This window comes from Etheostoma spectabile, chromosome 23 (assembly GCF_008692095.1).
Source record: "Etheostoma spectabile isolate EspeVRDwgs_2016 chromosome 23, UIUC_Espe_1.0, whole genome shotgun sequence".
Lineage (NCBI taxonomy): Eukaryota > Metazoa > Chordata > Actinopteri > Perciformes > Percidae > Etheostoma > Etheostoma spectabile.
Genome location: NC_045755.1, coordinates 16,417,258 through 16,438,860, shown reverse-complemented (window position 1 = coordinate 16,438,860; position 21,603 = coordinate 16,417,258). Strand labels below are relative to the sequence as shown.

Genomic DNA, 21,603 nt, shown 5'->3' with positions numbered 1-21,603 from the left:
GAGGTCAGTGTTTCCTTCAGTTGAACAGACTTAAAACTTCTATTTTCCCGGGAACGCTTCATGGATTTATTTGTTAAGAGGAGGGACGTTATTTCCAACGTAACCTAATCCCTTTCTGGATGCCTTTAGTCAGCATCGGGCAGTTTGCCCGTGTGACTGTGGACCTGTGGAGACAAGATCCTGCGCCTATATGGCTTTATATCAGAGGGGATAGCATTTGAGTTATTTCAGTTTCAATGTCATCATAGTTAAGCTAGCCACAACAATCACTAAGGTGGGACTAAGTTTTACAAAATAATATCTGTGATTATGACTAGGGGTGTGCAAAAAAAAAAGAAAAAAAAAATCAATTCACATTCGTATCGCAATTCAAGCTCTGCAGATACTGCAGATTTTCTGTTTTGTAATGGCGTGTATGCTATCACATGGGAAAAGTAGCTACATCTACATACTGTGAATCTTTTTATCTTTTTTTAAAAATTGACAATCGTTTTTGATCAATCAATTGTCAAATGATGAAAAATAAAGTGATGAATAGATCCTGTCTCGGAGAATTATAATGGCCATATAGGTGCTGTAGAAGTGTATTCGGATGGGGACGGCACTGACCTTTTTCTGTGTCTCTGGAGGAACGGCTATACGAGGAGGTGATCCCCGTCAGACTGTTAGGCCTGTTGAGGGAGCTGGAACTGGAGGACAATGCGGTGCTAGAGTACGGGATGGAGCCAGTGCTGACTGTGGAAATGGCGGAGGTCGAGGAGGAAGACGAGGGCCGGTAGCGCTGGCAGAGAAGAGGGAGAGAAGGAGGACATTCAAGTATTCAAGGTGTAGATTACAAGGGACAGTGACCCGTCTTGGTCTCAAAACCTCAGAGCAGAATTGTACCTCTTCGAAGCTGCGGTACTTCGATCGGTAATCGTCTTCCTTGATCTCCACCTCCTTCTTCTCCTCCTGCTGCTTTTCCTTATCCTGCTTCTCTTTCTCCTCCTTCTCCTCCTCTCGGGTCTTTGGGGGACGACTCCGGCCGATTGTTTTTTCAGCCTCTTGCAGGTCAGTCAGAGTCACACCCTGGAAGAAGAGATTGATAGACTATCGTTAGAATTTAAATTCTTTGCTTGAATCTTTTTTTTTTTTTTTATCTTTTATATTATTATCATTATTATTTTATAACCAGAATCCTATTGTTTACATTATGACTAGCTCTGCAGTCAAAAGTCTTACTGGTGCTTTACAACTGAGGTTTCATTTTTGGTGTCATGCATTTCAAAACTCTTTTCAACTCGTAAAATAATAAAATAATCAGGTGTCTGTACAGGCCTAGACCGTAAGTTCTGCCTGTGTACACAAAAAGTGCTGCTTCAACCAGGATAACAAAATGTACTGTACGTAAACAGTCTATGGCTATAATGTAAACTGAGGGCACCTACAGGTCACCATGATGTGGGGCGCGTCTGTCATATTACGTGTTGGCGCTTATTAAAAATGGGGATTTGTTTGGTGGGAAGAAGGGATGAATGGAATCTCAACACATCAGAGTTGATAAAGGTTAACGAACCTGGGTGGACCTTCTCGACTGTCGAGCCTGTCTGGAGCGAGCTTTCCTCTGGGACTCTGACTCCTCGTCTCGCACTGGTGTCAGGTAGGACCTGAGAGAGCGAGAGAGAGAGAGAAAGAAAAAACAAACAAGGGCACAAAAATACATAGGTCAAGCATCAGATGACTGTTGCAGGGGAAACTTTACTTTCTTAAATATGTCTAGTAATTATCATCGTCATGTATGGTAGTATCGTGCCTTAAGCTTGCACGAGGTGGGCTGTGATCAGAAGGACGGCTGCTTTCATTTAAGGACTAGATTGGAAAGTGAGAAAATAACACTCTCCCATCACAAACTAAATACCGCAGAGAGAGGATTTTAATCGTAGAGCGGTGGCCAAAACTGACAGACTGTTGTAGACAGCAGCTTTCCCTGGCCAACAATAAGACTGCAGACATACTATACAGCTCCAGGTGTCCATTTGTGGAAGGGTGTGAATGTGAAGCAGCCATCTAGGTTAGGAATGTTAAGCTTCCTGGAAAATGTTGAGTTTCTTAAGATAAAGCTTTAAAAAACAACAGTGTGTTAAAACAGGATTCCAATCTCTGCGTTTAACCCTTCACTATTAGAGTATCAGGCCCAACAGGCAACACGGTTCAGAAAATAAGAGCGAGCTATTCTAGCACTTTCTCTCAGAGTGCCTCTGTTGGACACACAGACGTATGAACTCATTCAGTGCAGCGTGGAGCCTTGGCCTTGAGGAAAACATGTTGCTTCTGCCCACCTTCCTTATAAGGTAACGTTGCTGGAGAAGTCTAGGTTTTGAAACAGCCCTGCCCTACTCCCACCATGACAGGTGGCTTATTTCAGCACTGCAACAGGAAGACATCCACTTGACCCTACTCAAACACAAAACTATGTGAAACTCTCTCTCACGTGCCCCCTCTATCACAGACCGACACAGGCAAACTAGCTCTTCCCCTCCACACTGTGTGTAAAGAGAAGAGCACACACACCCTGTTCTCAAACAGAGCAAATGGATCCGGATTACCGTTTGACAGATGGAAGCTTAATATTTCTTAAAGCTGCTTCCAATAAATGTTTTGCTCCAATACCCAAGCTAGCTGATCTTGTAATTTTCATAGATATACATAAACACATACAGTAAATAAATACAGTAAGTAAAACCAGATACAAATTTTAAAGTACTCCTCTTTACCCAACTCATGCCAAGACAAAGAAATGTTATGGGATGCTGAAAGTTCAAAATAGCAATTAAACTAAACAAAATCTGAACTACAAGTAAGGGATAATGTAGAGCAAGCGGGTCATAATTTTAAATTAAACCCAGACGGGGCGATTCAACACCCCTCAGCAACCTTCAATTGGCAAAAATGACCCGCTCGCTCGACATTATCCCACTTATCCCAGAAATCAATAATTTAACATTACAAGAGAGGATAAGAAGCCTTTATTGTCATTATATTACAATGAAAACAAAATTAGGAGTTCCCCTCCCAGCGGCGCTTAAAATAGAACTATATTGCACCAATCCATATATAACGTAAGAAACATTCCTCATTTAAAAAGGACAGGTAGTTGCTATAATAAACATATTGTACAGTTAATACAGGGTCTCTGCAGTTTTTAACAAGTCAAATTTAGTTTTAAATTTGCAATATAAAAAAATAGGTATTCAAATTGAATAAAAGCAAAACAATGGAATAATTATCTGTTCATTCTGTTCATTTAGAGCGAATTATATTATGTAAAAAAAAAAAGTATTTCATTGAGCATCAGCGGTAGCGTTACGTGAACCCATTCTAAATGATTTAAGATCTAGAACACAATACTTCAGCGAATTTAAGACTTGTTAAGGTCTAAAATTTTGATTGTGACATTTTAGACTTTTTTTTTAAGACTTTAAGACCCCACGGAAACCCTGTAATAAAAAAATGATATAAGGTTGTACAGATCAATAAAATGGATTGTAAAAAACACTCATGAGAAATGTGAATACGGGTGCAGGGATGTTATGGGTGTAGATTTATAGTCTGGATGCTCATGTTTTAATGGACCTGTAGCGTCTCCCTGATGGCAGGAGCTCAAAGAGATGGTGTCTGGGGTGAGAAACGTCTTGAACAATGTTTTTTTTTGCTCTGGAAAGGAAGCCGGTGTGTGCAATGTCCTGAATTGAGGGAAGAGGTTTTTGTCAGCTGCTGAGCAGCCGGCATGCCACAAACACTGAGGCAGTATGTGATGATGCTATTTTATTTGACTAACGATTGATTTCATCGTTTGTGAAAATAGTTGCTCAGAGTCTATGATCAGAACTGCGTCCACTGCAACGGTCGGTTATTCATAGCAGCGGTAAATAACAGACCGTAGAATCCTTTAATCGACCAATCAGAATCAAGTATTACATGAAGCTGTGTAATACTTACATATGAAAGGACATACATGAGTAATGTAGATGGAAAAAAAAAGGTATGGATGTGTTTGAGTTACCTGCGTCTTTCAGAGCCAGTGACAATGCCAGTGGTGGTGGTAGTTGTAGATATGGCGGTGGTGGTAGTGGTCGATGTGGTGGTCGTGGTGGAGCCAGTGTTCATAGTGGGAATGACCGCAGCAGACTCCTTCTCCTTCTCCTTTTCCCTCTGAGCACTCTCATCTGACCAGTACCTGTTTACACACAAGCATTTTTTTTTTTTAAGAAATGTGCGTCACCTGACAGATTTCAATTCAAAAATTCAAATCGATTCATTTTAAAACTAAAATGTGTGGTTGTAGAGGTCTGCTGGCAGCCATTTTGAATGTCAGATTCTTTGCCATTCCTATACTCATAAAAAATACACTATAAGGCAGTGATTCTCAACTGATGGATTTGTCTGGGTGGGTCGCGGACAGCTGGGCAGTAAAAATTATTTAATGCGCATCAGATTTTGGACATGTGTCAGAGCCTTGCAGTAGTCTAGCGCCATAGCCATGGTAACCACCATTTGAGCAAAATTGTAAATATGTGTATTTATGTTTTTTTTTTTTTTTTTGTTTTTTAAAATGTGACGGCAGTTTTCTCTCAAAAGGCTATTTTAAAAAAAAAAAAAAAAAATCTACTTGGTTTGGATTCTTTAAAAGTGGGTCGTGACTTACAGAGCATGAGAAACGTGGGTCACAAGGTGAAACAAGTTGAGAACCCCTGCAATAAGGTATATTTCATATGCATGTATGCCATTTCTATGGGCCTCTTTGGTTTAGAATAAGGATAAAATATCAGGAAGGTGTATCAACCTTTCAGAAAAAGTTAAATAAACCCTCCAAGCGGAAAAGCTATGGATTCTAGATGTCCGGTATCTCATTTTCAGGTCTGGCAGTCCTGTTCATGTACCTGCTGGTTAGACTGGTGGAGCCAGTGCGGGTGGAGGAAGAGCCCAGGCTGGAGAGCAGGCCGCGATGGCCTGTGGGCGAGGTAACAGATGAGGAGGTGGTGGTGGTCGTGGGGGTGGAGATGGAGGTGCTCGAGGAACTCAAGTCCTCGTGTCTTCGGCCAAAAGAGCCGCTGAAGGACAAAATGTCAAACAGACACATCAGAGTCACCAGTGAGCCGGAATAGGACACAAATACAGGTTTGTTGATTGCAGTTAGTTAGATGCTCTGATTATTAACTGTAGTTATTTGATATTTGATCAAAATAAGTGGGCAAATCAAGTTTTTTGTATAAGATAAGTGGGGTGTAGTTTTGTTTTTACACTGCACCTTTCTTCTTTTGTATTCTTCATGACAAGAATGCTGTTTCCTCTAGAGCTGTATTGATTAATCAACTAACCAAGTAGTCGGTCGACAGAAACATATTCACCAAAAAATTGGGTAATCAGTTATATGCCATGATCAATCGTTTAAAGTTGTTGTGTGGCATTTTCAGGCCTTTATTTTTGATAGGATAGCTTAGACTTGAAAGGGGAGAGAGAAAGGAGGGAATGACACGCAGCAAAGGGACGCAGGTTGGAACCGAAGCTGCGGTCGCTGCGTTTGAGGACTGAGCCTCTGTTTGTGGGCACAAACTCTACCAGGTGAGCTACCCAGGCGCCCCATTATGCTTTCAGAGCCTACATTGTCTTTTCTACTGCAGAAATTGGAAACATTGTTTGACAGTCTGGATGCCGCATTTCGGGCTCCACCCTCCGCTGTCAGTTATGACGGCTCTACGTGTGTTATGAACAAAAAGGTCAATCGATGACACATAGGTTTGATACATCGATAGTGAAACGCGCTACAGGAAAATGTTGTGAATTACTGTTCATTTGAGAAAAGTAGCTCTCACTGCCTTTGTGAGACGACCATATAGATCAGTGATTTAATTTTACAAAGCCAATGGTTATACCAGAAGGGTTAAGAGTTATGTTAGTTTAATTTTAGTGCTAATAATGACAATTGATTTAAAAAGTACATGTATAATTGTACCGCTTCAGTACAAATAAGATGAAAGTACAGAGCTGTCACAGTATTAGTCGATGCATGAAAAGTTACTGTATTTATAGGGGTTGGTTTGGAAAACATTGTAATCTTTACTGAAATACTTCGGAAAAAGTGATCAACCACAATCCGGCTTTATACAGATGCTAGTTCTGAATGTTGAAACCACCTCTTCTGATATTCTTCTAGACATCGTACAGGAGGAAGACAATACACAAGGGAGGCACTGCAGCAGAGCAGGGACACAGTCAGAGGGGACAGGTGGGGGTAGAGACAGCGGTGCCCCGGGGAGGCTGGTGTACCTGCGGTAAATGCTGTAAGACTGGTAGTGGGAGGTGGGTGGCTGCCAGGGTTTAGTATTACAGGTGTTAGGGTCCAAGCTGGAGGTGGACGAAGACTTGGCTGGCACGTCCCGCGTGCTGCCGCTCCGCCCTAGTGCTAGTGTGTGGGACGTGCTGGCATGTTTGCAGGCGGATGGGCAACAGAGACATGTTAGCGGTGGAGACACAGACAGACACAGAGAGAGACAGACAGACAGCGAGAGAGACACAGACACACAGACACACATATAGTACAAGAAACATACATGTTTAAAACTACAAAGATTTGACCGACTATTTGATGATGAATGTCATATGGGCTAGCTGCTGACTGGACAGGTGAAAACAATAACAGAGTTGTGTTCATAAGTTATACAGAAGCCATGAATTAAGGTTTTTGTAGAATTTTGATGATTGTGATCACCTCGTCCTGTCAACACACACATAGTTCTAAAAAAACAAACAATATAGTAATTTAAAGAATAGAGATTTTAAATAAATAAGATTAGATAAATTATTATGACAGTATTTTTCCCACATGACATGCATGCAGCAAGTCCATGTCTAGGTTTTGTGCCACAAACAACTCTGGAAATTTGATTTATCTTGGAGTCAGACAGGTTTTTAGGCTCGTTAAAATGCCAGAATAATGCATTGCAAACTCAGTGGCACAACAACCTGACAGGACAGGCACAGTCATGCAACAGACTCTCGTAGCAGTGACAGAGAAAAGCGTTGTGCTATTTCGCATGACTTTCTCAGTAGCTGCTGTTGTGCATGGAAGCATGTACGTACATATCTCTGATGACATAATCAAAGCGAAATGTACGGTGGATGATTGATAAACAACTATCAATGGTGTCTACACCATGGTTTTTAGTTCCAAAGCTATGCAAGTCAACCTCATGATGGATAAACACATCAGATGGAGCAGAGATCTGATGATGAGATGAGGGATGGAAGTTTGGCAGAGAATTGTTTCGCAGCGGAGGCTAACCTGCGCTGGTAGCTGGGAGGTCGGTTGGTGGAGGCGCTTCCTTCGCTGTTCTTCAGGTCGTCATCCCAACGTCGCCGGGTGTATGAGCCACTACGTATCAGAGCAGTAGAGTCCCTGGGAAACCACAAGCTACAATAGTACCTCAGGCTTTTCCTAACAAATACTGACATAGATACTAGACGTGGGTATGTAAAAATGATAAGTCTTCCCCATTAAACCTAAAACGTTTTTTTAGTCAGTTTGAAGTCTACCAAATCCGTTGCAGCACAACACAACAACCTAACAAAAGGCAGTTTCTTAGGGCCACACACACCAGGCAGCGCATTCAGGCCTTTTGCCTGCAACACATAGCAGTGGGCAGCAGGTGCCGCTAATGCCAATGCATGTTTGCACAGAGCCACTTTGCTCGCTTTCACCTGTTTTCCTTCTCGTCAATGTCTGAAGTGCTGGGCAGTCTCCTGGGGATGGTGGGGGCGACGTAGGCAAGCCGAGTTCCTTTATCCTTTTCCTGTAGACAGAGCAACAAAAAAAAAAGGACCCACGTTAGTAAGCATTTACGGAAGATTTGTCAAATACCACTACAACAAATATCACTACTAATTTTTTACTTTATTTACCAATAAAAACTAGTGTAAATATTGTATTCTGTTCAAATACATACTTACATACATACACGCTGTAGAAAGCTGGTAAATGGTAAATCAATAAAAGGCTAAAAGAAGGACGAGGGAATGGCTACATTTGATATTCTATGCTATAGTTCACCTTCTCTTTGTCTTTGTTGTCTAGAGAAGAGGAGAGGCGAGGGCTCGACGCTGAGCGCATCACCCCAGTCGTGTCCTTCTCCCTCTGAGCTTCCTTGGTGGCTGTGATCTCCGCTAGTGCCCCGTAACTGCCCGTCTTCCTCAAACCCAGCCGCCACGACGCTGGAGACTCGTCCTTCCTATCTTCCTCCACTTTAGTTGAGACCTTTCCAACAGATTGAATGGCCTGAGAGGGGGGGGAGGGGGGGGCAAGGTGGTGATTTAGTGTGCAAAGTTAACCACGGAAATGTAGATTTTTAGTCATCTTGGTAAGTAGCACAAAAGTCAATCAGGTCAAAAACAGTTTGGATTAGAAGTGTAAATATATAATTTTTTTAATAATAAGTATTCATTAGTAGAATGAACCCTTGAGAGGAATCCTCTCATTTTCAAGGGGGTCCTATAAACAATTAAATTAATTAATCACCAAGGGCTGCAATTTAAGGGAAAATGTTTAAAGAAAGGGCATGCCAGTTAAGAGATCACATCCACTACTGCTACTATTGGACTAAAAGTTATTCCATCCAGAGTAAATGCTATTCTCAAAATAGGATGATTATGTAGCGCAATTAAACCCTTTGGGATTTTAAGGTCTGGTTGATAGTTTTCAGGTCTGGCCACGTATATATTTTTAAAACAAACCATAAAAAGATGCATAGATAGCCATGAGCAACTAAACAAAACCAAAAAAAACACAGAAGCCACACAGACACACAGGGAAAGCACAACCAAGACAGTGCATTTGTTGAAGTGAAGGAGAAAAACAACAACACCATGTCGGGTTGGTGAGTGAAAGTCAGCGATCGGGAGGTTCAATCGGCGTCACCTGGATCGAGCCAGGGTGGTTAGGGCGGTGGGTGTTAAGTACTTTGTCAGTGCAAAGGTGCGGGATGAGAGAACAACTCTGGTGCACATCAATGCCTCACCATAGGTTTTTTGGGCACTAGAGAAATGCCAGTTTTGCGCAAGCCTTGACGCCACAATGCAGGACAGCCTGGCTCCGCCACAGGCATGAGGGGAGTAATACAATCAAACTAAAGCCAACCAAGACAAGAGCCGAGGATGAGCAAGACGCAGAGAGAAGGAGGGAGGGCAGGGAGGAGGTTGAGGCAGAGAAAAAGCCAGAATAAGACAGAAGCAGCAGCAAAAGGAACACACTTTATGGCAAGGACATCTTTTTAAGGCCTAGTCACACCACACAATGCTTACTGCCAAACCGGGAGGGGGAAGAGAACTACAATTATTGTTTACTGTTGGAATAAGTGACAGATCCAACGAACATTGTTAATGTTTGGCTCACTCTTGTTAGACAGAAGACATTGTGACGTGTGAGCACTAGGCTTCAAAGAACAATTGGAACATGGAGATCATTGCAAGAAAAGAAGCCAAAAAAAAGGAAACATCTTAGAAAATCGTGGATAGGTGGCAACTTATTGAAGGACGTCAACTAAAAACAAGCTAAAACACTGTAAAAGGTACCCTCTTATTTAGGCTGCATTCTTGAGTGTAAAATGATAATGTAGTCTGTTGGCAGTGTTTGATGTTGATAACACAGACCTAATGCAGTAGGCGTCAGAGCTTATATTTAAAGATTTAATCTTTGGTTCTAAATGTATGCAACACTAAAAACACTTAAATACCTTTCAAACAGTTAAACAGGATGTCCCATAAAGCATTTGTTTAAACCAGTGGACCAAACTGACATTACTTGGAAAAAGTCCCCAGGTTCACTTTAGTTAAATGTTTAGCCTCATTTCATCAGCAGAGGGCAGCAGACTCAAAAGTGGGAAAACACTACCATGCAAGTTCTAGTTTTATTCCCAACAACCAAACCGACCTCACTGCTCCAGCCCCCTGGTATCCTAACAAGTCTTGTAGTTAACTGTTAACATCATCCAGAGCTGGCCATCAATCATCCCCACTGGGCAGTTTGTTAAGCACCCCTGATAATTAGTCATAAATGTCATTCTCAGGGCCTCGGTGACAATTTGTTAGCTGTGTGCGCTCGTTGTAACGCAACATGAAGAGCACAAATCACAACCAGAGAGAACCATTTCTGTGAAGGCCTGGAGTATGAACTGCGTACTCGTTTATGTAACCTCTAGTATCTTCAGTCGGCTGTGAAATTAGGTTTGTGTTCAAGGGGGAGAAAACTAAATAGAATTTCACTGATTTGTGTACAGAACGAGGTACCAACGTGTCTCAGTAAACCAACGCTGTTGTGACAGAGGAGGTGCAGTTACTACATAAGTGGTTTGAGGGTAGAATAATGACATGATTGCATGATGGGTGCGCTGCAGCATTTCATTTCCTTCAAGCCCTTTTTCAAATCAATCAGCTGCTAATTGGATCTTTTTTTTTTTTTTTTAATGACAGTACTTTGGCAGCTCTCCACGTAGGGTAGGATTATAAATACTTGTCCACCAGGTCGCACCTTCTTAACCGGTGAAGTAGGGGTTGTCACCTGGTTGGTTGGGCTACTTGGAGGGGACACGGCGATGCTGGTTGGGGCTGGCGTCGTGCTGTTGCTCACCGATGCTGAAGGCTTGCTCTTGTCTGGACGGGGCAAAAAGGACAGGGGGAAAAAAAGGGTGTGAGAGTTGTTTGAGTCAACAAACAACAATGAATGAAAACAAGTTTGGAACATGTTTTATATACATACATTTCTAGCAAATAAAGATTTTATTTGTTGACCCAGAAAAAGACACAAAGCTGCCTGAATGAAATTCTATGCGACTAAACCGACTACCAGTAAATGCTTATTCTTTACACACACACACACACACACACACACACACACACACACACACACACACACACACACACACACACACACACACACACACACACACACACACACACACACACACACACACACACACACACACACACACACACACACACACACACACACACACACACCTGCTTCAGTCTCTGACTCTGAATCTTCGTCGTCCTCTTCCTCACTAGAGCAGCTCGATTCGTCCTTCTTGCCATCCTCTACTTCATCCACCTTCTCTGGTTCTAAAGGCTCAATGCACGGGGCGCTCTTTTCTGGCTCCAGAAGCAGCGTTTCTTTGCTGCAACACACAAATTCAACACAATTAGCACAGAACTACAGGATACGTGTTGTACATTATTGAGAACTGCAAGGCAGAATGTCAAAGATACAAATATAATATTTAAACTTTTATTTATGCCTGTGATACAGTTGGCTTGATAATCCTAAAATGAATTTGGTAGGCAGTTTCTGCTATTTACCTCTTGATTGGTTTCAGTGGTTGGTTGTTATCCCCAGTGGTTGTTGTGGTTACAATCAAAGGAGATTTCTTAACCTCTTCCTTGTCACCTATTAGCTGGAATAAAGAAAACAAAACAAAAAATCAGCGATTCTAACAAATTTTTACAGAACTCATTCAAATGTATCTGCTGACAAAGTTGTGTTGTGCTGATATGAGTCATTATAAAAAAAATAGCAGCCACAACGACTTACCAGATTTTGTTTCTTTTGTAGTTCTTCTAAATATCCCAGAACATCTTCGTCTGCTACATCCAGAGCTGTCTGGCCCTGAGGAAAAGCAATAAAAGTTATCTAAAATATGAATTGCACAGCACATAATAAGAGGACTCATGAGAGCTTCAAATACTCACCATTTTGTTAATGAGGTCCATATCACATTGATTCTCCACCAGTATCCTACATGCCTCCTCTTTGCCCCAGTGTGCTGCCGCATGTAGAGGAGTCCAGCCATCATAGTCTTTAATATTTACATCATACCCTGTTTGGATTAAAAGCCTGCACAATGAAGGAGTGGGTTGTGTGAGAGAGAGGGGAAACAAAAACAGATTGTTAGAATTTGCAAATCTTTCCTTTTTTTTCTTCGTTTTCCTGGATTTGATTGTGTAAACTAATCTTTCAAGGTGCTGACAGTGTCCAAGCTTTTAGAAATGCGTCAGCATTTTAACCCCAGGTCAGATTTATTAGATACAGTCTCACAGTCCATCCCCGAAACACATGAACACATCATTTAAAAATCCTGGGTCATCCCTTAGTGAGAGCAGAATGAGATTGGCAATTTTTTAAACTAATTTGTCAGCCAATAAATGTGGGCGTAATGATGGGGAAAACATTTAGATCCATGTCTTGTATATTGTAGTCATGCTAAACATCCGAGATCTTAGAGCTATCTACGGCAGTGGATTGTGCTGGCTGACTTCCCAGACCAGATGGACAGGTGGCTGCAGCTCCTTTCCTAGGCCAGTGTAGCTGTATTAAACAGCCCACAGAGACAATGTCGGAACAACGCATTGACAAGATGTAGAGACAAAGATATGTTTGGCATTAGCAAAGAAAACACACAATGCTAGGCCTCGCCACTGTCTTGACTATAAATAGTATTTATGTAATGTACCAAACAGGAAAGGCTTTACGTAACGAGCAATTGGTCATTACATTTTTATTTTTGTCCCAACAGAGAAAAGCATCACGTTCAGTCTTAGTTTTCTACCTTTGAGATCAAGACCACAGCTTACTTTAAAACCTCGACGTATCCTTTCGCAGCAGCTACATGGAGTGCCGTTCCTCCAGACTTTGTGTGCCGGCTGTCCTGGATCTGGCCGCTGTTGAGCCACTGCCGGGCGTCCCTCAGCATGACCCGCTCCTCCTCCTTCCGGGCTGCCTCGATGTCCACCCCTAGTTAGGGACAGAGGAGAGGCATTGCAGGATTACCTGCTGCTTAGGAACAAGCTGCTGGCTGTAACACTGAACACAAAATATGGAGGAACGAGACACTCCACATCCAAGGTATTTCTAAAGAGTTCCATTTCTCTCACATCTAGATTAGATAAAATACGTACGTGACTGTTTGGAATACATTACAATAGTTGATGACTATAGATTACAAAGAAAACGGGAAAAAAATTCAATACACAAATATGTGCATATTTAAACTGCTACAATAATGAAACAATAACGATAGCTATGAAGTTACACAAGATTGAACCCCTGTGCTTGTATTTATGAAATCCATTGTGTTAAAGGTTCTACAGAGGAAACAGACACGACATTGTTCTGGCAACCTCTCGAAACACTAGAAGGCACTTCTTCTGCTTTAGCCAACACTTTTAAGCCAATATTCTGTCAAAAACACAGACCTCAATCAGTTAAGTGTGTCAATATGACTCAGCTATAAGCTGCATGCAGTGCAGCAGTGAAAACAGGCCTATATTGTCTTCCTGACGCCTGGTTCAAACACAATATAAATCTGAAACGCACAGCTGCATGAGTCATTGACTCATCAGCTGAGTGTTAACTGTGTTGAACTACATAAACAGGGATCCAAGAAGTGCTCTGGGGTAGGAGTCAACCCTTCAGCTGATCTTATAGGTTTTTGTTCTACTCCCAAGGATACATCATCACTGATTTCCTGACACTAGAAATCTTTAAGACTGCCTCAAACTTTTAAACCAATGAAAGAGGAAATCTGTGTCTACAAATTTGGAAAATTCTAACTTTACACAGAGGGTAAGCCATTGCTAGCGGGAGAAGAGCACAAGGAGGTCTGTCATCAAGAAGAGGACACTTAGTTCTAAAACCGGAACACGGCACATCCGCCCCTGGTGGAATGGAGGCTTAAATGAAAGTCATTTAAGCCTCCATTCCACCAGGGGCATGGTTGTGTTCCATCACCACACCAGGAGCGTCCCAGAAGCCCAGTGTGTTACTTTACTTTCATTGACATTTTTCTTGGATATTTGGGCTCAATCATAAAAGTATAGGCTACATAGTTGAGAATTGATATGGAAATGAATCATGAGCCTAAAAATCAGAATCAAATTGTGACATTTCTGGATTGTCCACCCCTATAAAATAGTAAATAGTACTGATGGGATATCTAATCAGAAGTCTGCACAAGGTGTTAATTCCCTAGATGCTCTAGCCGCTCCGCTTCCTGCCCGGCCTGTGCAACGCCCTGCGGCTCCGCCCTCGACCTAGAGCGTTGGCGCTGCCGGAATGCAGCGCGCATGCATCGCCGGTGAGTGATATTAAAGGGTAAGACACCAGCTGGACCCTTTTTTGCTCTTTCAAAGTTCTAATAATTGGCCTACAAGTCTTAAATATCAGTGACAATCCACTTTCCAACACACAAACACAGGCTTAAATTGAGCAAAGCAACAGTAATATTCAGGCTTGATTAAAACTGGATTTGTCGCTCATTAGTGGGCTGAAGTCTGAGAAAGTGAAACCACATGAGGAGAAGATGACTCAGTGTCTGAGTTTATTTTTGACTGGATTTCAAGTTTCATTTCAAACCAAGAGACTTGGGGACTGAGATTGTCTTCACTATGGTTGGCTGGTCAGTGAAGCAGTAACTTAGTAATGGACACCAAAATATTGGCATTTTTTATTTTATTTAAAAATGTTACAGTCAGAAACAGTCAACACAACTTTGGAAACTTTTAGAAACAATTACTCTATCACCATAATAAGATTACAAGCGAGATGTGATCCATATGTAAATTAAAGACATAAGTCACAGTATCAGACTGAGACGTTTACAAAAACGTTTTGTTTGATGTTAAACATTATTGTGGCGTATTCCTTCATCACCTGGATGTGTTACAATTTCTAAAAATAAGTACATTTTAAAACACGCATTTTTAAAAATATTTAGTTTTTTACAATTAAAAAAGGTGGGACACCCACAGAAATGCTATAATTCAAACTTCAGTTGGAAATGGGATGGAGTTTCTTACAAGAGAAAACACAGTGTACGTATTCTATGGAGGAAATTAACCTAAACGTCCTGAGGCCAGTTCAGTTAATGTAGGCACTGGGAGCTGGCCAGGTAGGCCAAAGTCCTGTGATCTCCTGGGAAGTAGCCTACACTGGGTCTATAAAAAGCAGGGAGCCTAATGGCCTCTAAGTAGGACTACAGAACAAGAGCTGAGTGGGAGAGTTGGCAGAGGTTCAAAGTTGAGTTTTTACAAGAGAGCAGCACATCTTCCACATGAGAAGATAACGAGACAATCCAGTAGACCAAAAAAGGACTTGTCTCTCCTTTCACCTCGCTAACAATATACCTACAGTATGTTTGGTAAAGTTAAAATGAAACATGTACAGAAAAATACCCTAAAGCAAGCACCAGGATCCCCAGAGGGAAGTATAGGTACTGGTTTTTCAGAAAAGTCAAAAGAAAAAAAGGGGCGAAAAAAAAAGTAGTATTCTTTTGAGCTGAGAGGAAACTATTTAATCACTCGTGTCCTCTCAGCACCAGGGACAGAGCGTGATTTAGAAACATTTGTGAGATTGTCCACCTTTAGTGCAATACAAGGACACGCAGCAGCCCTCATGAGGCAGCTGATGGAAGGGAGGGGGGTAGGAGGGTGACAGGGCTGTCCGGTCACTTGAACCAATCAGGGTCAGGGAGAGAATGTAGAGGCTGTTCCCGCCAAGAGGAAACCATGGCCACTTGCTAACAAGTTTAACCCCGTGACTGCTATCTCCGTGATAGGAGAAAACCAAATTACAATCATACAGAAGCGTTACACAACAGCTAGTTGCATAATGCTGCCTGCTACACACAACACAGAGAACTGAACTGTGGATTGTCTGCAGCTGCCCTGAGGCAAGGACTGTTGCAAATTCACTCTTCAGTGGAGTTTATTTCAAAATTGTTTTATGAAAGTGTGCTTTAAAGAATAAATAAGGCTCTTTTGTCCACATTACAAAAAAAATAAAAATAAAATAAAGTATTGAGTAGTTTGGCTCTGTGATATTTAGGAGCATAGTAAATGAAGATGCACATTTGGTTTTGTTAGTGATGGATCTTTGAGGAGGCAGCGTGAGGATGCTCTGAACAAGGCAGCACATCTGTCAGGCATTGGCAAATAAAAGCTGACAGCTGCCGCTTGCCAGGATGCTTGAGGTTCGGGTGGGTGCATGTCTCACTGCAGTTATATAACACGGGCTAAGAGCGCAACATGTAAACAGCCCTGGGTGTAATTATCACTGGATGCCATGTGCTTTTAAACACTTGGACCTTGACTCAAAGAACTGAGCGTTCGGCAGCTTACAGCCTTTTTTCCTCAGGATGCTAGAGATATTAGTTGTAATGCAGTCAGTCAGTGTAATCAACATTTCTTTTTTTTTTAATTTAACAAGAGCGTGTGGAGTGTTCTCCACTGGTGGTCTGTAGATATGTTTGGTGATGACATGGCAAAAAGGTCACACCCACAAAAGCATGGTAAAGGTAGACGGGATCTGTGTTTCATGACAAGTTGGGTGGGTTAGCAGGGGTGCTGATAAGTTCACAGAAGGAGCTGTGAGCCTACATCGCCCGGAAAGAAGCCGCCAACCTGGCTGTGGCGCACCGTCACGGATGAAATGCGAGAAGAGGGAATCCTCCCGCACCAAGCGGCCACACCTTACCAGCCAAGTTGAATAACTTGGGCAGACTGCGTGGACTGCTACCCTTTGAGAAGTGTAAAGATTTTCAGTTCATTATGAAATTGTGCGGGGGGGGGGGGCTTAACGGTCAAAATCTTCACTTAAACTCATGCTTTTCTCAAGTTTTTCTGATTGCTGTATAGTCTATGTGAGAAAAAGGGAATAAACATTCATATATTAAACAAGTTTATCATACACATTTTTAATGGGGCTTACATGATCGGCTACTTGTGCAAGACCTGCGTTGCACAACTTACTGTAAACTATCAATGACAGTGGTTATAAATGTAGTATTTCTCTCTGCATGCAAACACGTGCAGTAAAATGTGAGAATATAACGCTTCATTATAAAAAACAATAAAAAATAAAGGGCAAATGGTGCCACAGAGAAGGCCAAGCCAGCAAACCTTTATTAGGAAGCTGAGGAGCACCCCTCTGGCCCGGGGCCAGTTAACACGTCTGTGCTGGTGCCTCTCACCATAGGGGAGGGCCTTTCATCATCTCAAGAATGCCCTGGCCTAAAATAGAAAGACTCGACTTTTCAGTTTTGAATCATCACATGAGTGCTCACAACACAGCTGGATCACTTTTGTATATTATGTAAGTTTTGAAGCAAGAGAGTGAAAAACAGCAGGTGACTGACACTGAATGAGAACCCTGATTCTATTTGACAACATACTCTTGCATATCTGAAATACACATAGGGACCCTACCGCACATCAGGACTGTTTCTCAATATGATTAAGCTTGATTTAGGCCTGCACAATTGTTATAAAATTGCCTTCTTGATTCACCCTGTTCAAATTTTTTTTTTTATGACTTTGATTCTCATTTCATTTTATGAGCCGACTGCATCAAAAACGCTATTACTTTCTTCAGTGAGTTTTAAACAGACTGTATGGACTTGTTTTTAAAGCGCTCCCGAGCGCTGTGATGCTCTCCCTTCTCTTCTGAGTGCGTTTACAGTAAGGTCTATTGTGCACTGTAAATAACCCACTAATTAAAGCAGAATGCACATGGGGTCATATCTTGCCCAAATGCCTCAACCTAATACATAACCTTCTGACTTACAGCATAACTAGTAGTTAACTTCACATGAGACACTTTTTTACATTTTTATGAAGGTGTTTTTACGTTGGGAGAGAAGGATGACACACAAGTCCAAAATAGACCAGGCGTTAGGAGTTCAAGATGTCTTTAATACTGTACCTTGTCTGTTGATCTCATTCTGCAGGAGCTCCTCCATTGCCTCCTCTTCAGCAATGTCCAGAGGTGTCTCACCCTCACTGTTCACAACTCCTACACTGGCCCCCTGGCTGATGAGATACCTGCAACAACAATACACAACACACACACGCATTTTGGGTTGAGCTAAGGAGGTTATTTATATAAACATTCTACTAAAGTTTTCCAAAGTGGTGTGATTCTGGTCAAACTCTAGCCTCTGAAGGGGTGAAAGGGAAAGGAGGTAGAGGCCAACTGTCACTTCTGTGAACTGATGTGGAAACAGTTGAAGGACAGGAGCTGTGTAATGTTTTGGGTTCAGTGCCAGAATTGGTTGACAATACAGTCTGCATTTCCGGTTTCGCTCGTCACAACTTTGTAACACATTGAGGCCAAATTACATACGTTCACCAATTACACGGATTACATAAATGTATTACATTCATCTGTTGCAATATTGCGTTGCCACTTCTTCCTTGCTGCTAAAAAAGACATGAATAATGTGAATATTCTTTAAATACAAATATTGAGAGGGAAAAAAATACCCACATGGAAAAGAAAGACTGTCTGTGGCAATAAGGACATGCTCCTAATGCACAAGTCTTACTGGCGTTTAACACACACACTGACGTTACAACACACACACTATATGACAAAGAAAAAAATGCTAATAAAACCTAAGTCACTCAGTATTTTTAAGTTGCAAAGGGTCAGGCTGTGCAAACGGAGTAAACATGACACACCTGAATGATTAAGAAAAAGAGGAGTGGAGTGGCCCAAATCCAGACAGGTGTGTGGCATATGGATGACTCTCTGGGTTTCACACTACACTACCGTCCAGTTAGTCTTACAGTACATAAGATGCCTGGCATCACCAGACTAATCTGCAGGTCCTATTGGTCTGGAAGCTCTCAGTTCATTTGTCGATTTCCAAGGGGAGTTATCAACGGGTGCAGACCAAAACGCCTGTGGATGCAATTGAATGAATCTACAACTGATCAGAGCAACGAAAAGAGGTAGCTCTGGGCAACAGATGCAAGATGAGGTGATGCTTGCCCTGTTCGAAGCATGTTTCATCACCGAGTTTTGTGAGCCGGGTGGACACAATATGCCAGTTTTGTTTGGTAACTACGTTCGATAAGCGTAACACTCCTCGTCAGTAATCACCTTAAACCTGTCCCATAAACGGTTGGTATTGGTTCGCCCAGGGCCTGGCCAGCTGGAACTCTGTCTGAATGTAAGGGGGGAGCCAGACATATCTGCCAGAGAAAATTAAACATGAGCTTGCAGATTCATCTGGAAGACTTAAGCATCAACTAGGTGGTCCTCAAACAAGACACAAGGTGTTAAGTGGAGCTCACTCACCAGCAAGAGGTTGTACCCCCTATAACAAAAAGAGACAGTTTCTTGGAAATCTTTGTAACCCTTTACAGACCGGAAGTTAATCCATAAAACTTTACGAACATTAGGAACAACCAAAATATGCATTAGCTATTTAACCCTATATAGACCTTTGACTCCCCCCAGCAGAGATTCAAGACCTTTCTACCCAGTCAACATCGTGACTTCAGCTGCTTTCCATTAAAGCTGCAGTAAGACTCAGGCCCTTCTCATTAGGCCAACACACCACTTGAGAAGAGCTCAGTGCTTATGACTTCCCCCTAAACGGCAACTGACTGACTGCAGTTAGTTTCAAAGTTTTATATCTTCTTCATTGGACTTTCTATTCTGCCTATTTTGGGTCAGCTTTACTAGGTTTTTGGCTTTGTGGTCTGGAGTCCCACTGTGGGATTCTTAACCAACCCTGCCATTAGATGGCTGTGGTGACACAGGCTTATACAGTCATGCTTTGGAGTTCCCGTCACTGAATGAGGATGCCGGGATTAAAATGGGCCTACTGAGAGCTAACCACCCACTTCAGGTTACGTAGTTTCTCTCTATGACATTATGTCTCCATTAGTCCCGCATATCAGGCCAACCACTTGACCTTTTCATTCATTATGTGACAACAACAAAATTTCTGTAATACTTGCCCAGTGCTGCGTCCATGAAGCCTAATGGACACAGTCTTGCTGGGTCTAAGAAGTTAACACTAAAATATCTCAAAATTGTGTGGACATTTAAGCCACACGTTTATATTCCTGCATCCAGTTGCACTTGTTACTTAAAAAAAACAAAAAAAAAACATCAATAGTGTGGATATATTTTAGCCAGGTTCCTGTAATGTAACACAGAAGTAAAGCAGGTCACAGCACACTCCCAATGTGCTGAACAATGAGTACAACTGAGCTCCTTCAGCCCCCTTTAGCCTGTTTAAATATCCTCTGATAACATCTCTGTGTTGTGTTCTGTGCCCTAGGAGCATACTTCTTACCTGAAAAGGACTGGGGGCAAGAAAAAAACTATAGTGCAATTCTAGAGCTCGATTCCAGATAGTGGCCTGATCTCTCCATATTTGATTACATCACTCTAACAATGTGTGCCTGCGCTATCAGATGGGCTGTGGCTTCAACCAAAATGTGACGAGAACTGTGTGCTACTGAAAGTGATGGTTTTTGATGAGTTGATTCTGGCATGCAAGCTGAAATGACCATGGGCATATATACAGTAAACTTGTGCCAACTGGTAGTCGTTGAGAATTCAAGGGAAATTAGTCAAAACAATGTTAATTTCCTTCCGACAAAAGGTGAAAGAAGAAATTATCCGGACCAAAATCCCATTTTATTGAGCTAAAAATTAGGATTATAGCACAGCACTAGGCCATACTGAATACAGAATCTTCCCAGCACCAATGTAAAAGACAGAGGTCACTAATGGGGGGGCTCAGAGACGTGACCGGAAAGTGAAGCCTAGCCACGTCACCCCCGATATCACTTTGAGCTTGATAATCCAACTGAAATTGTATAGTACCAGCTAATGAGGATTGCTGCAGTTGCAAAAAAATAAAAGTTCGTTCAATGAGCAAGATACAAAACAGGATGTAAGGATGAGTTAGCAAGAAAAAAAAGAAAAAATCAAACCTGATGAAAAAGATAATAGTGCTTCTTGGAAACTGAATAAACAGGCCTGTCAATACTTACTCTGCTATGTCTAGGTATCCACAGGAGGCTGCAGCATGGAGGGGGATCCAGCCCTCATTGTCAGGCTGGTTGATGCTGGCTCCATGCTCCACCAGGAAAGTCACCATGTCAACATTGTCATCTATACATGCCTGAGAGAGAGAGAGAGAGAGAGAGAGAAAGAGGGAAGCCACTGTAAGAAACGAAATCTGCCGTGTGTGCACATGCATGTGAGCTCATGTCAGTGGGGTGCATGGAGTTGATATGCTGCTGCTTTATGCAAAAAGTAAGAGAATTCAATCTTTCAATGACTGCTTTTACCTTGGCACAGTAGCCAAATACTTTAACTGTGATGAATCAAACAAACAATGTTTTTACTTGTGTTAAATCAACAACTGAAATAACCACAAATGCACAGTGGATGTTCTTTTCTTACACTGTGCAGCTGGTAAATCAGTAGCCCCGCTTTTACCTGGTGTTAAAATCTGTGGACAGGTCTAAGTACAGGTAGGAATGCAACCAGGGAGTATTGATCACATGATACAATAACCCTATTTTTAGTTTGATAAAAAGGTCCCAGAATTCACGACCATGTAGGATATTACAACAGACATTCCTGTTCTTACATCGCAACAGCTGCTGTTGCCATTTAGTAATCACGCATTGCCCGACCATCTCCGCAGCGTTGTGTCAGTGGCGAGCCCAGGGGGTTTAAGCAGCGACTGTACAACGGTGGAACGGTTTTAT

The 21,603-nt window shown here is 42.0% G+C and overlaps 1 protein-coding gene across 10 annotated transcripts in view; it reads right to left on the bottom strand.

The window, feature by feature from the left end:
* ppp1r12a (protein phosphatase 1, regulatory subunit 12A) overlaps nucleotides 1-21,603 on the bottom strand; it is a 55,724-nt gene that overhangs the window by 12,240 nt on the left and 21,881 nt on the right. For 4 of the 10 annotated variants that reach the window (XM_032505581.1, XM_032505577.1, XM_032505578.1 and 1 more), the window contains exons 2-19: nucleotides 20,878-21,008; nucleotides 17,783-17,901; nucleotides 12,658-12,817; nucleotides 11,776-11,920; nucleotides 11,618-11,692; nucleotides 11,386-11,480; nucleotides 11,047-11,204; nucleotides 10,589-10,680; nucleotides 9,051-9,158; nucleotides 8,087-8,311; nucleotides 7,738-7,829; nucleotides 7,322-7,435; nucleotides 6,307-6,459; nucleotides 4,920-5,090; nucleotides 4,043-4,216; nucleotides 1,556-1,646; nucleotides 886-1,068; nucleotides 610-781 (exon numbers count right to left, since the gene is read on the bottom strand). In XM_032505581.1, coding sequence (XP_032361472.1) covers nucleotides 610-781; nucleotides 886-1,068; nucleotides 1,556-1,646; nucleotides 4,043-4,216; nucleotides 4,920-5,090; nucleotides 6,307-6,459; nucleotides 7,322-7,435; nucleotides 7,738-7,829; nucleotides 8,087-8,311; nucleotides 9,051-9,158; nucleotides 10,589-10,680; nucleotides 11,047-11,204; nucleotides 11,386-11,480; nucleotides 11,618-11,692; nucleotides 11,776-11,920; nucleotides 12,658-12,817; nucleotides 17,783-17,901; nucleotides 20,878-21,008 — 2,458 coding nt within the window. Of the gene's footprint in view, nucleotides 1-609; nucleotides 782-885; nucleotides 1,069-1,555; nucleotides 1,647-4,042; nucleotides 4,217-4,919; nucleotides 5,091-6,306; nucleotides 6,460-7,321; nucleotides 7,436-7,737; nucleotides 7,830-8,086; nucleotides 8,312-9,050; nucleotides 9,159-10,558; nucleotides 10,681-11,046; nucleotides 11,205-11,385; nucleotides 11,481-11,617; nucleotides 11,693-11,775; nucleotides 11,921-12,657; nucleotides 12,818-17,782; nucleotides 17,902-20,877; nucleotides 21,009-21,603 lie in introns of all 10 variants that reach the window. The other 6 variants (XM_032505579.1, XM_032505585.1, XM_032505583.1 and 3 more) reach the window with 5 other exon arrangements.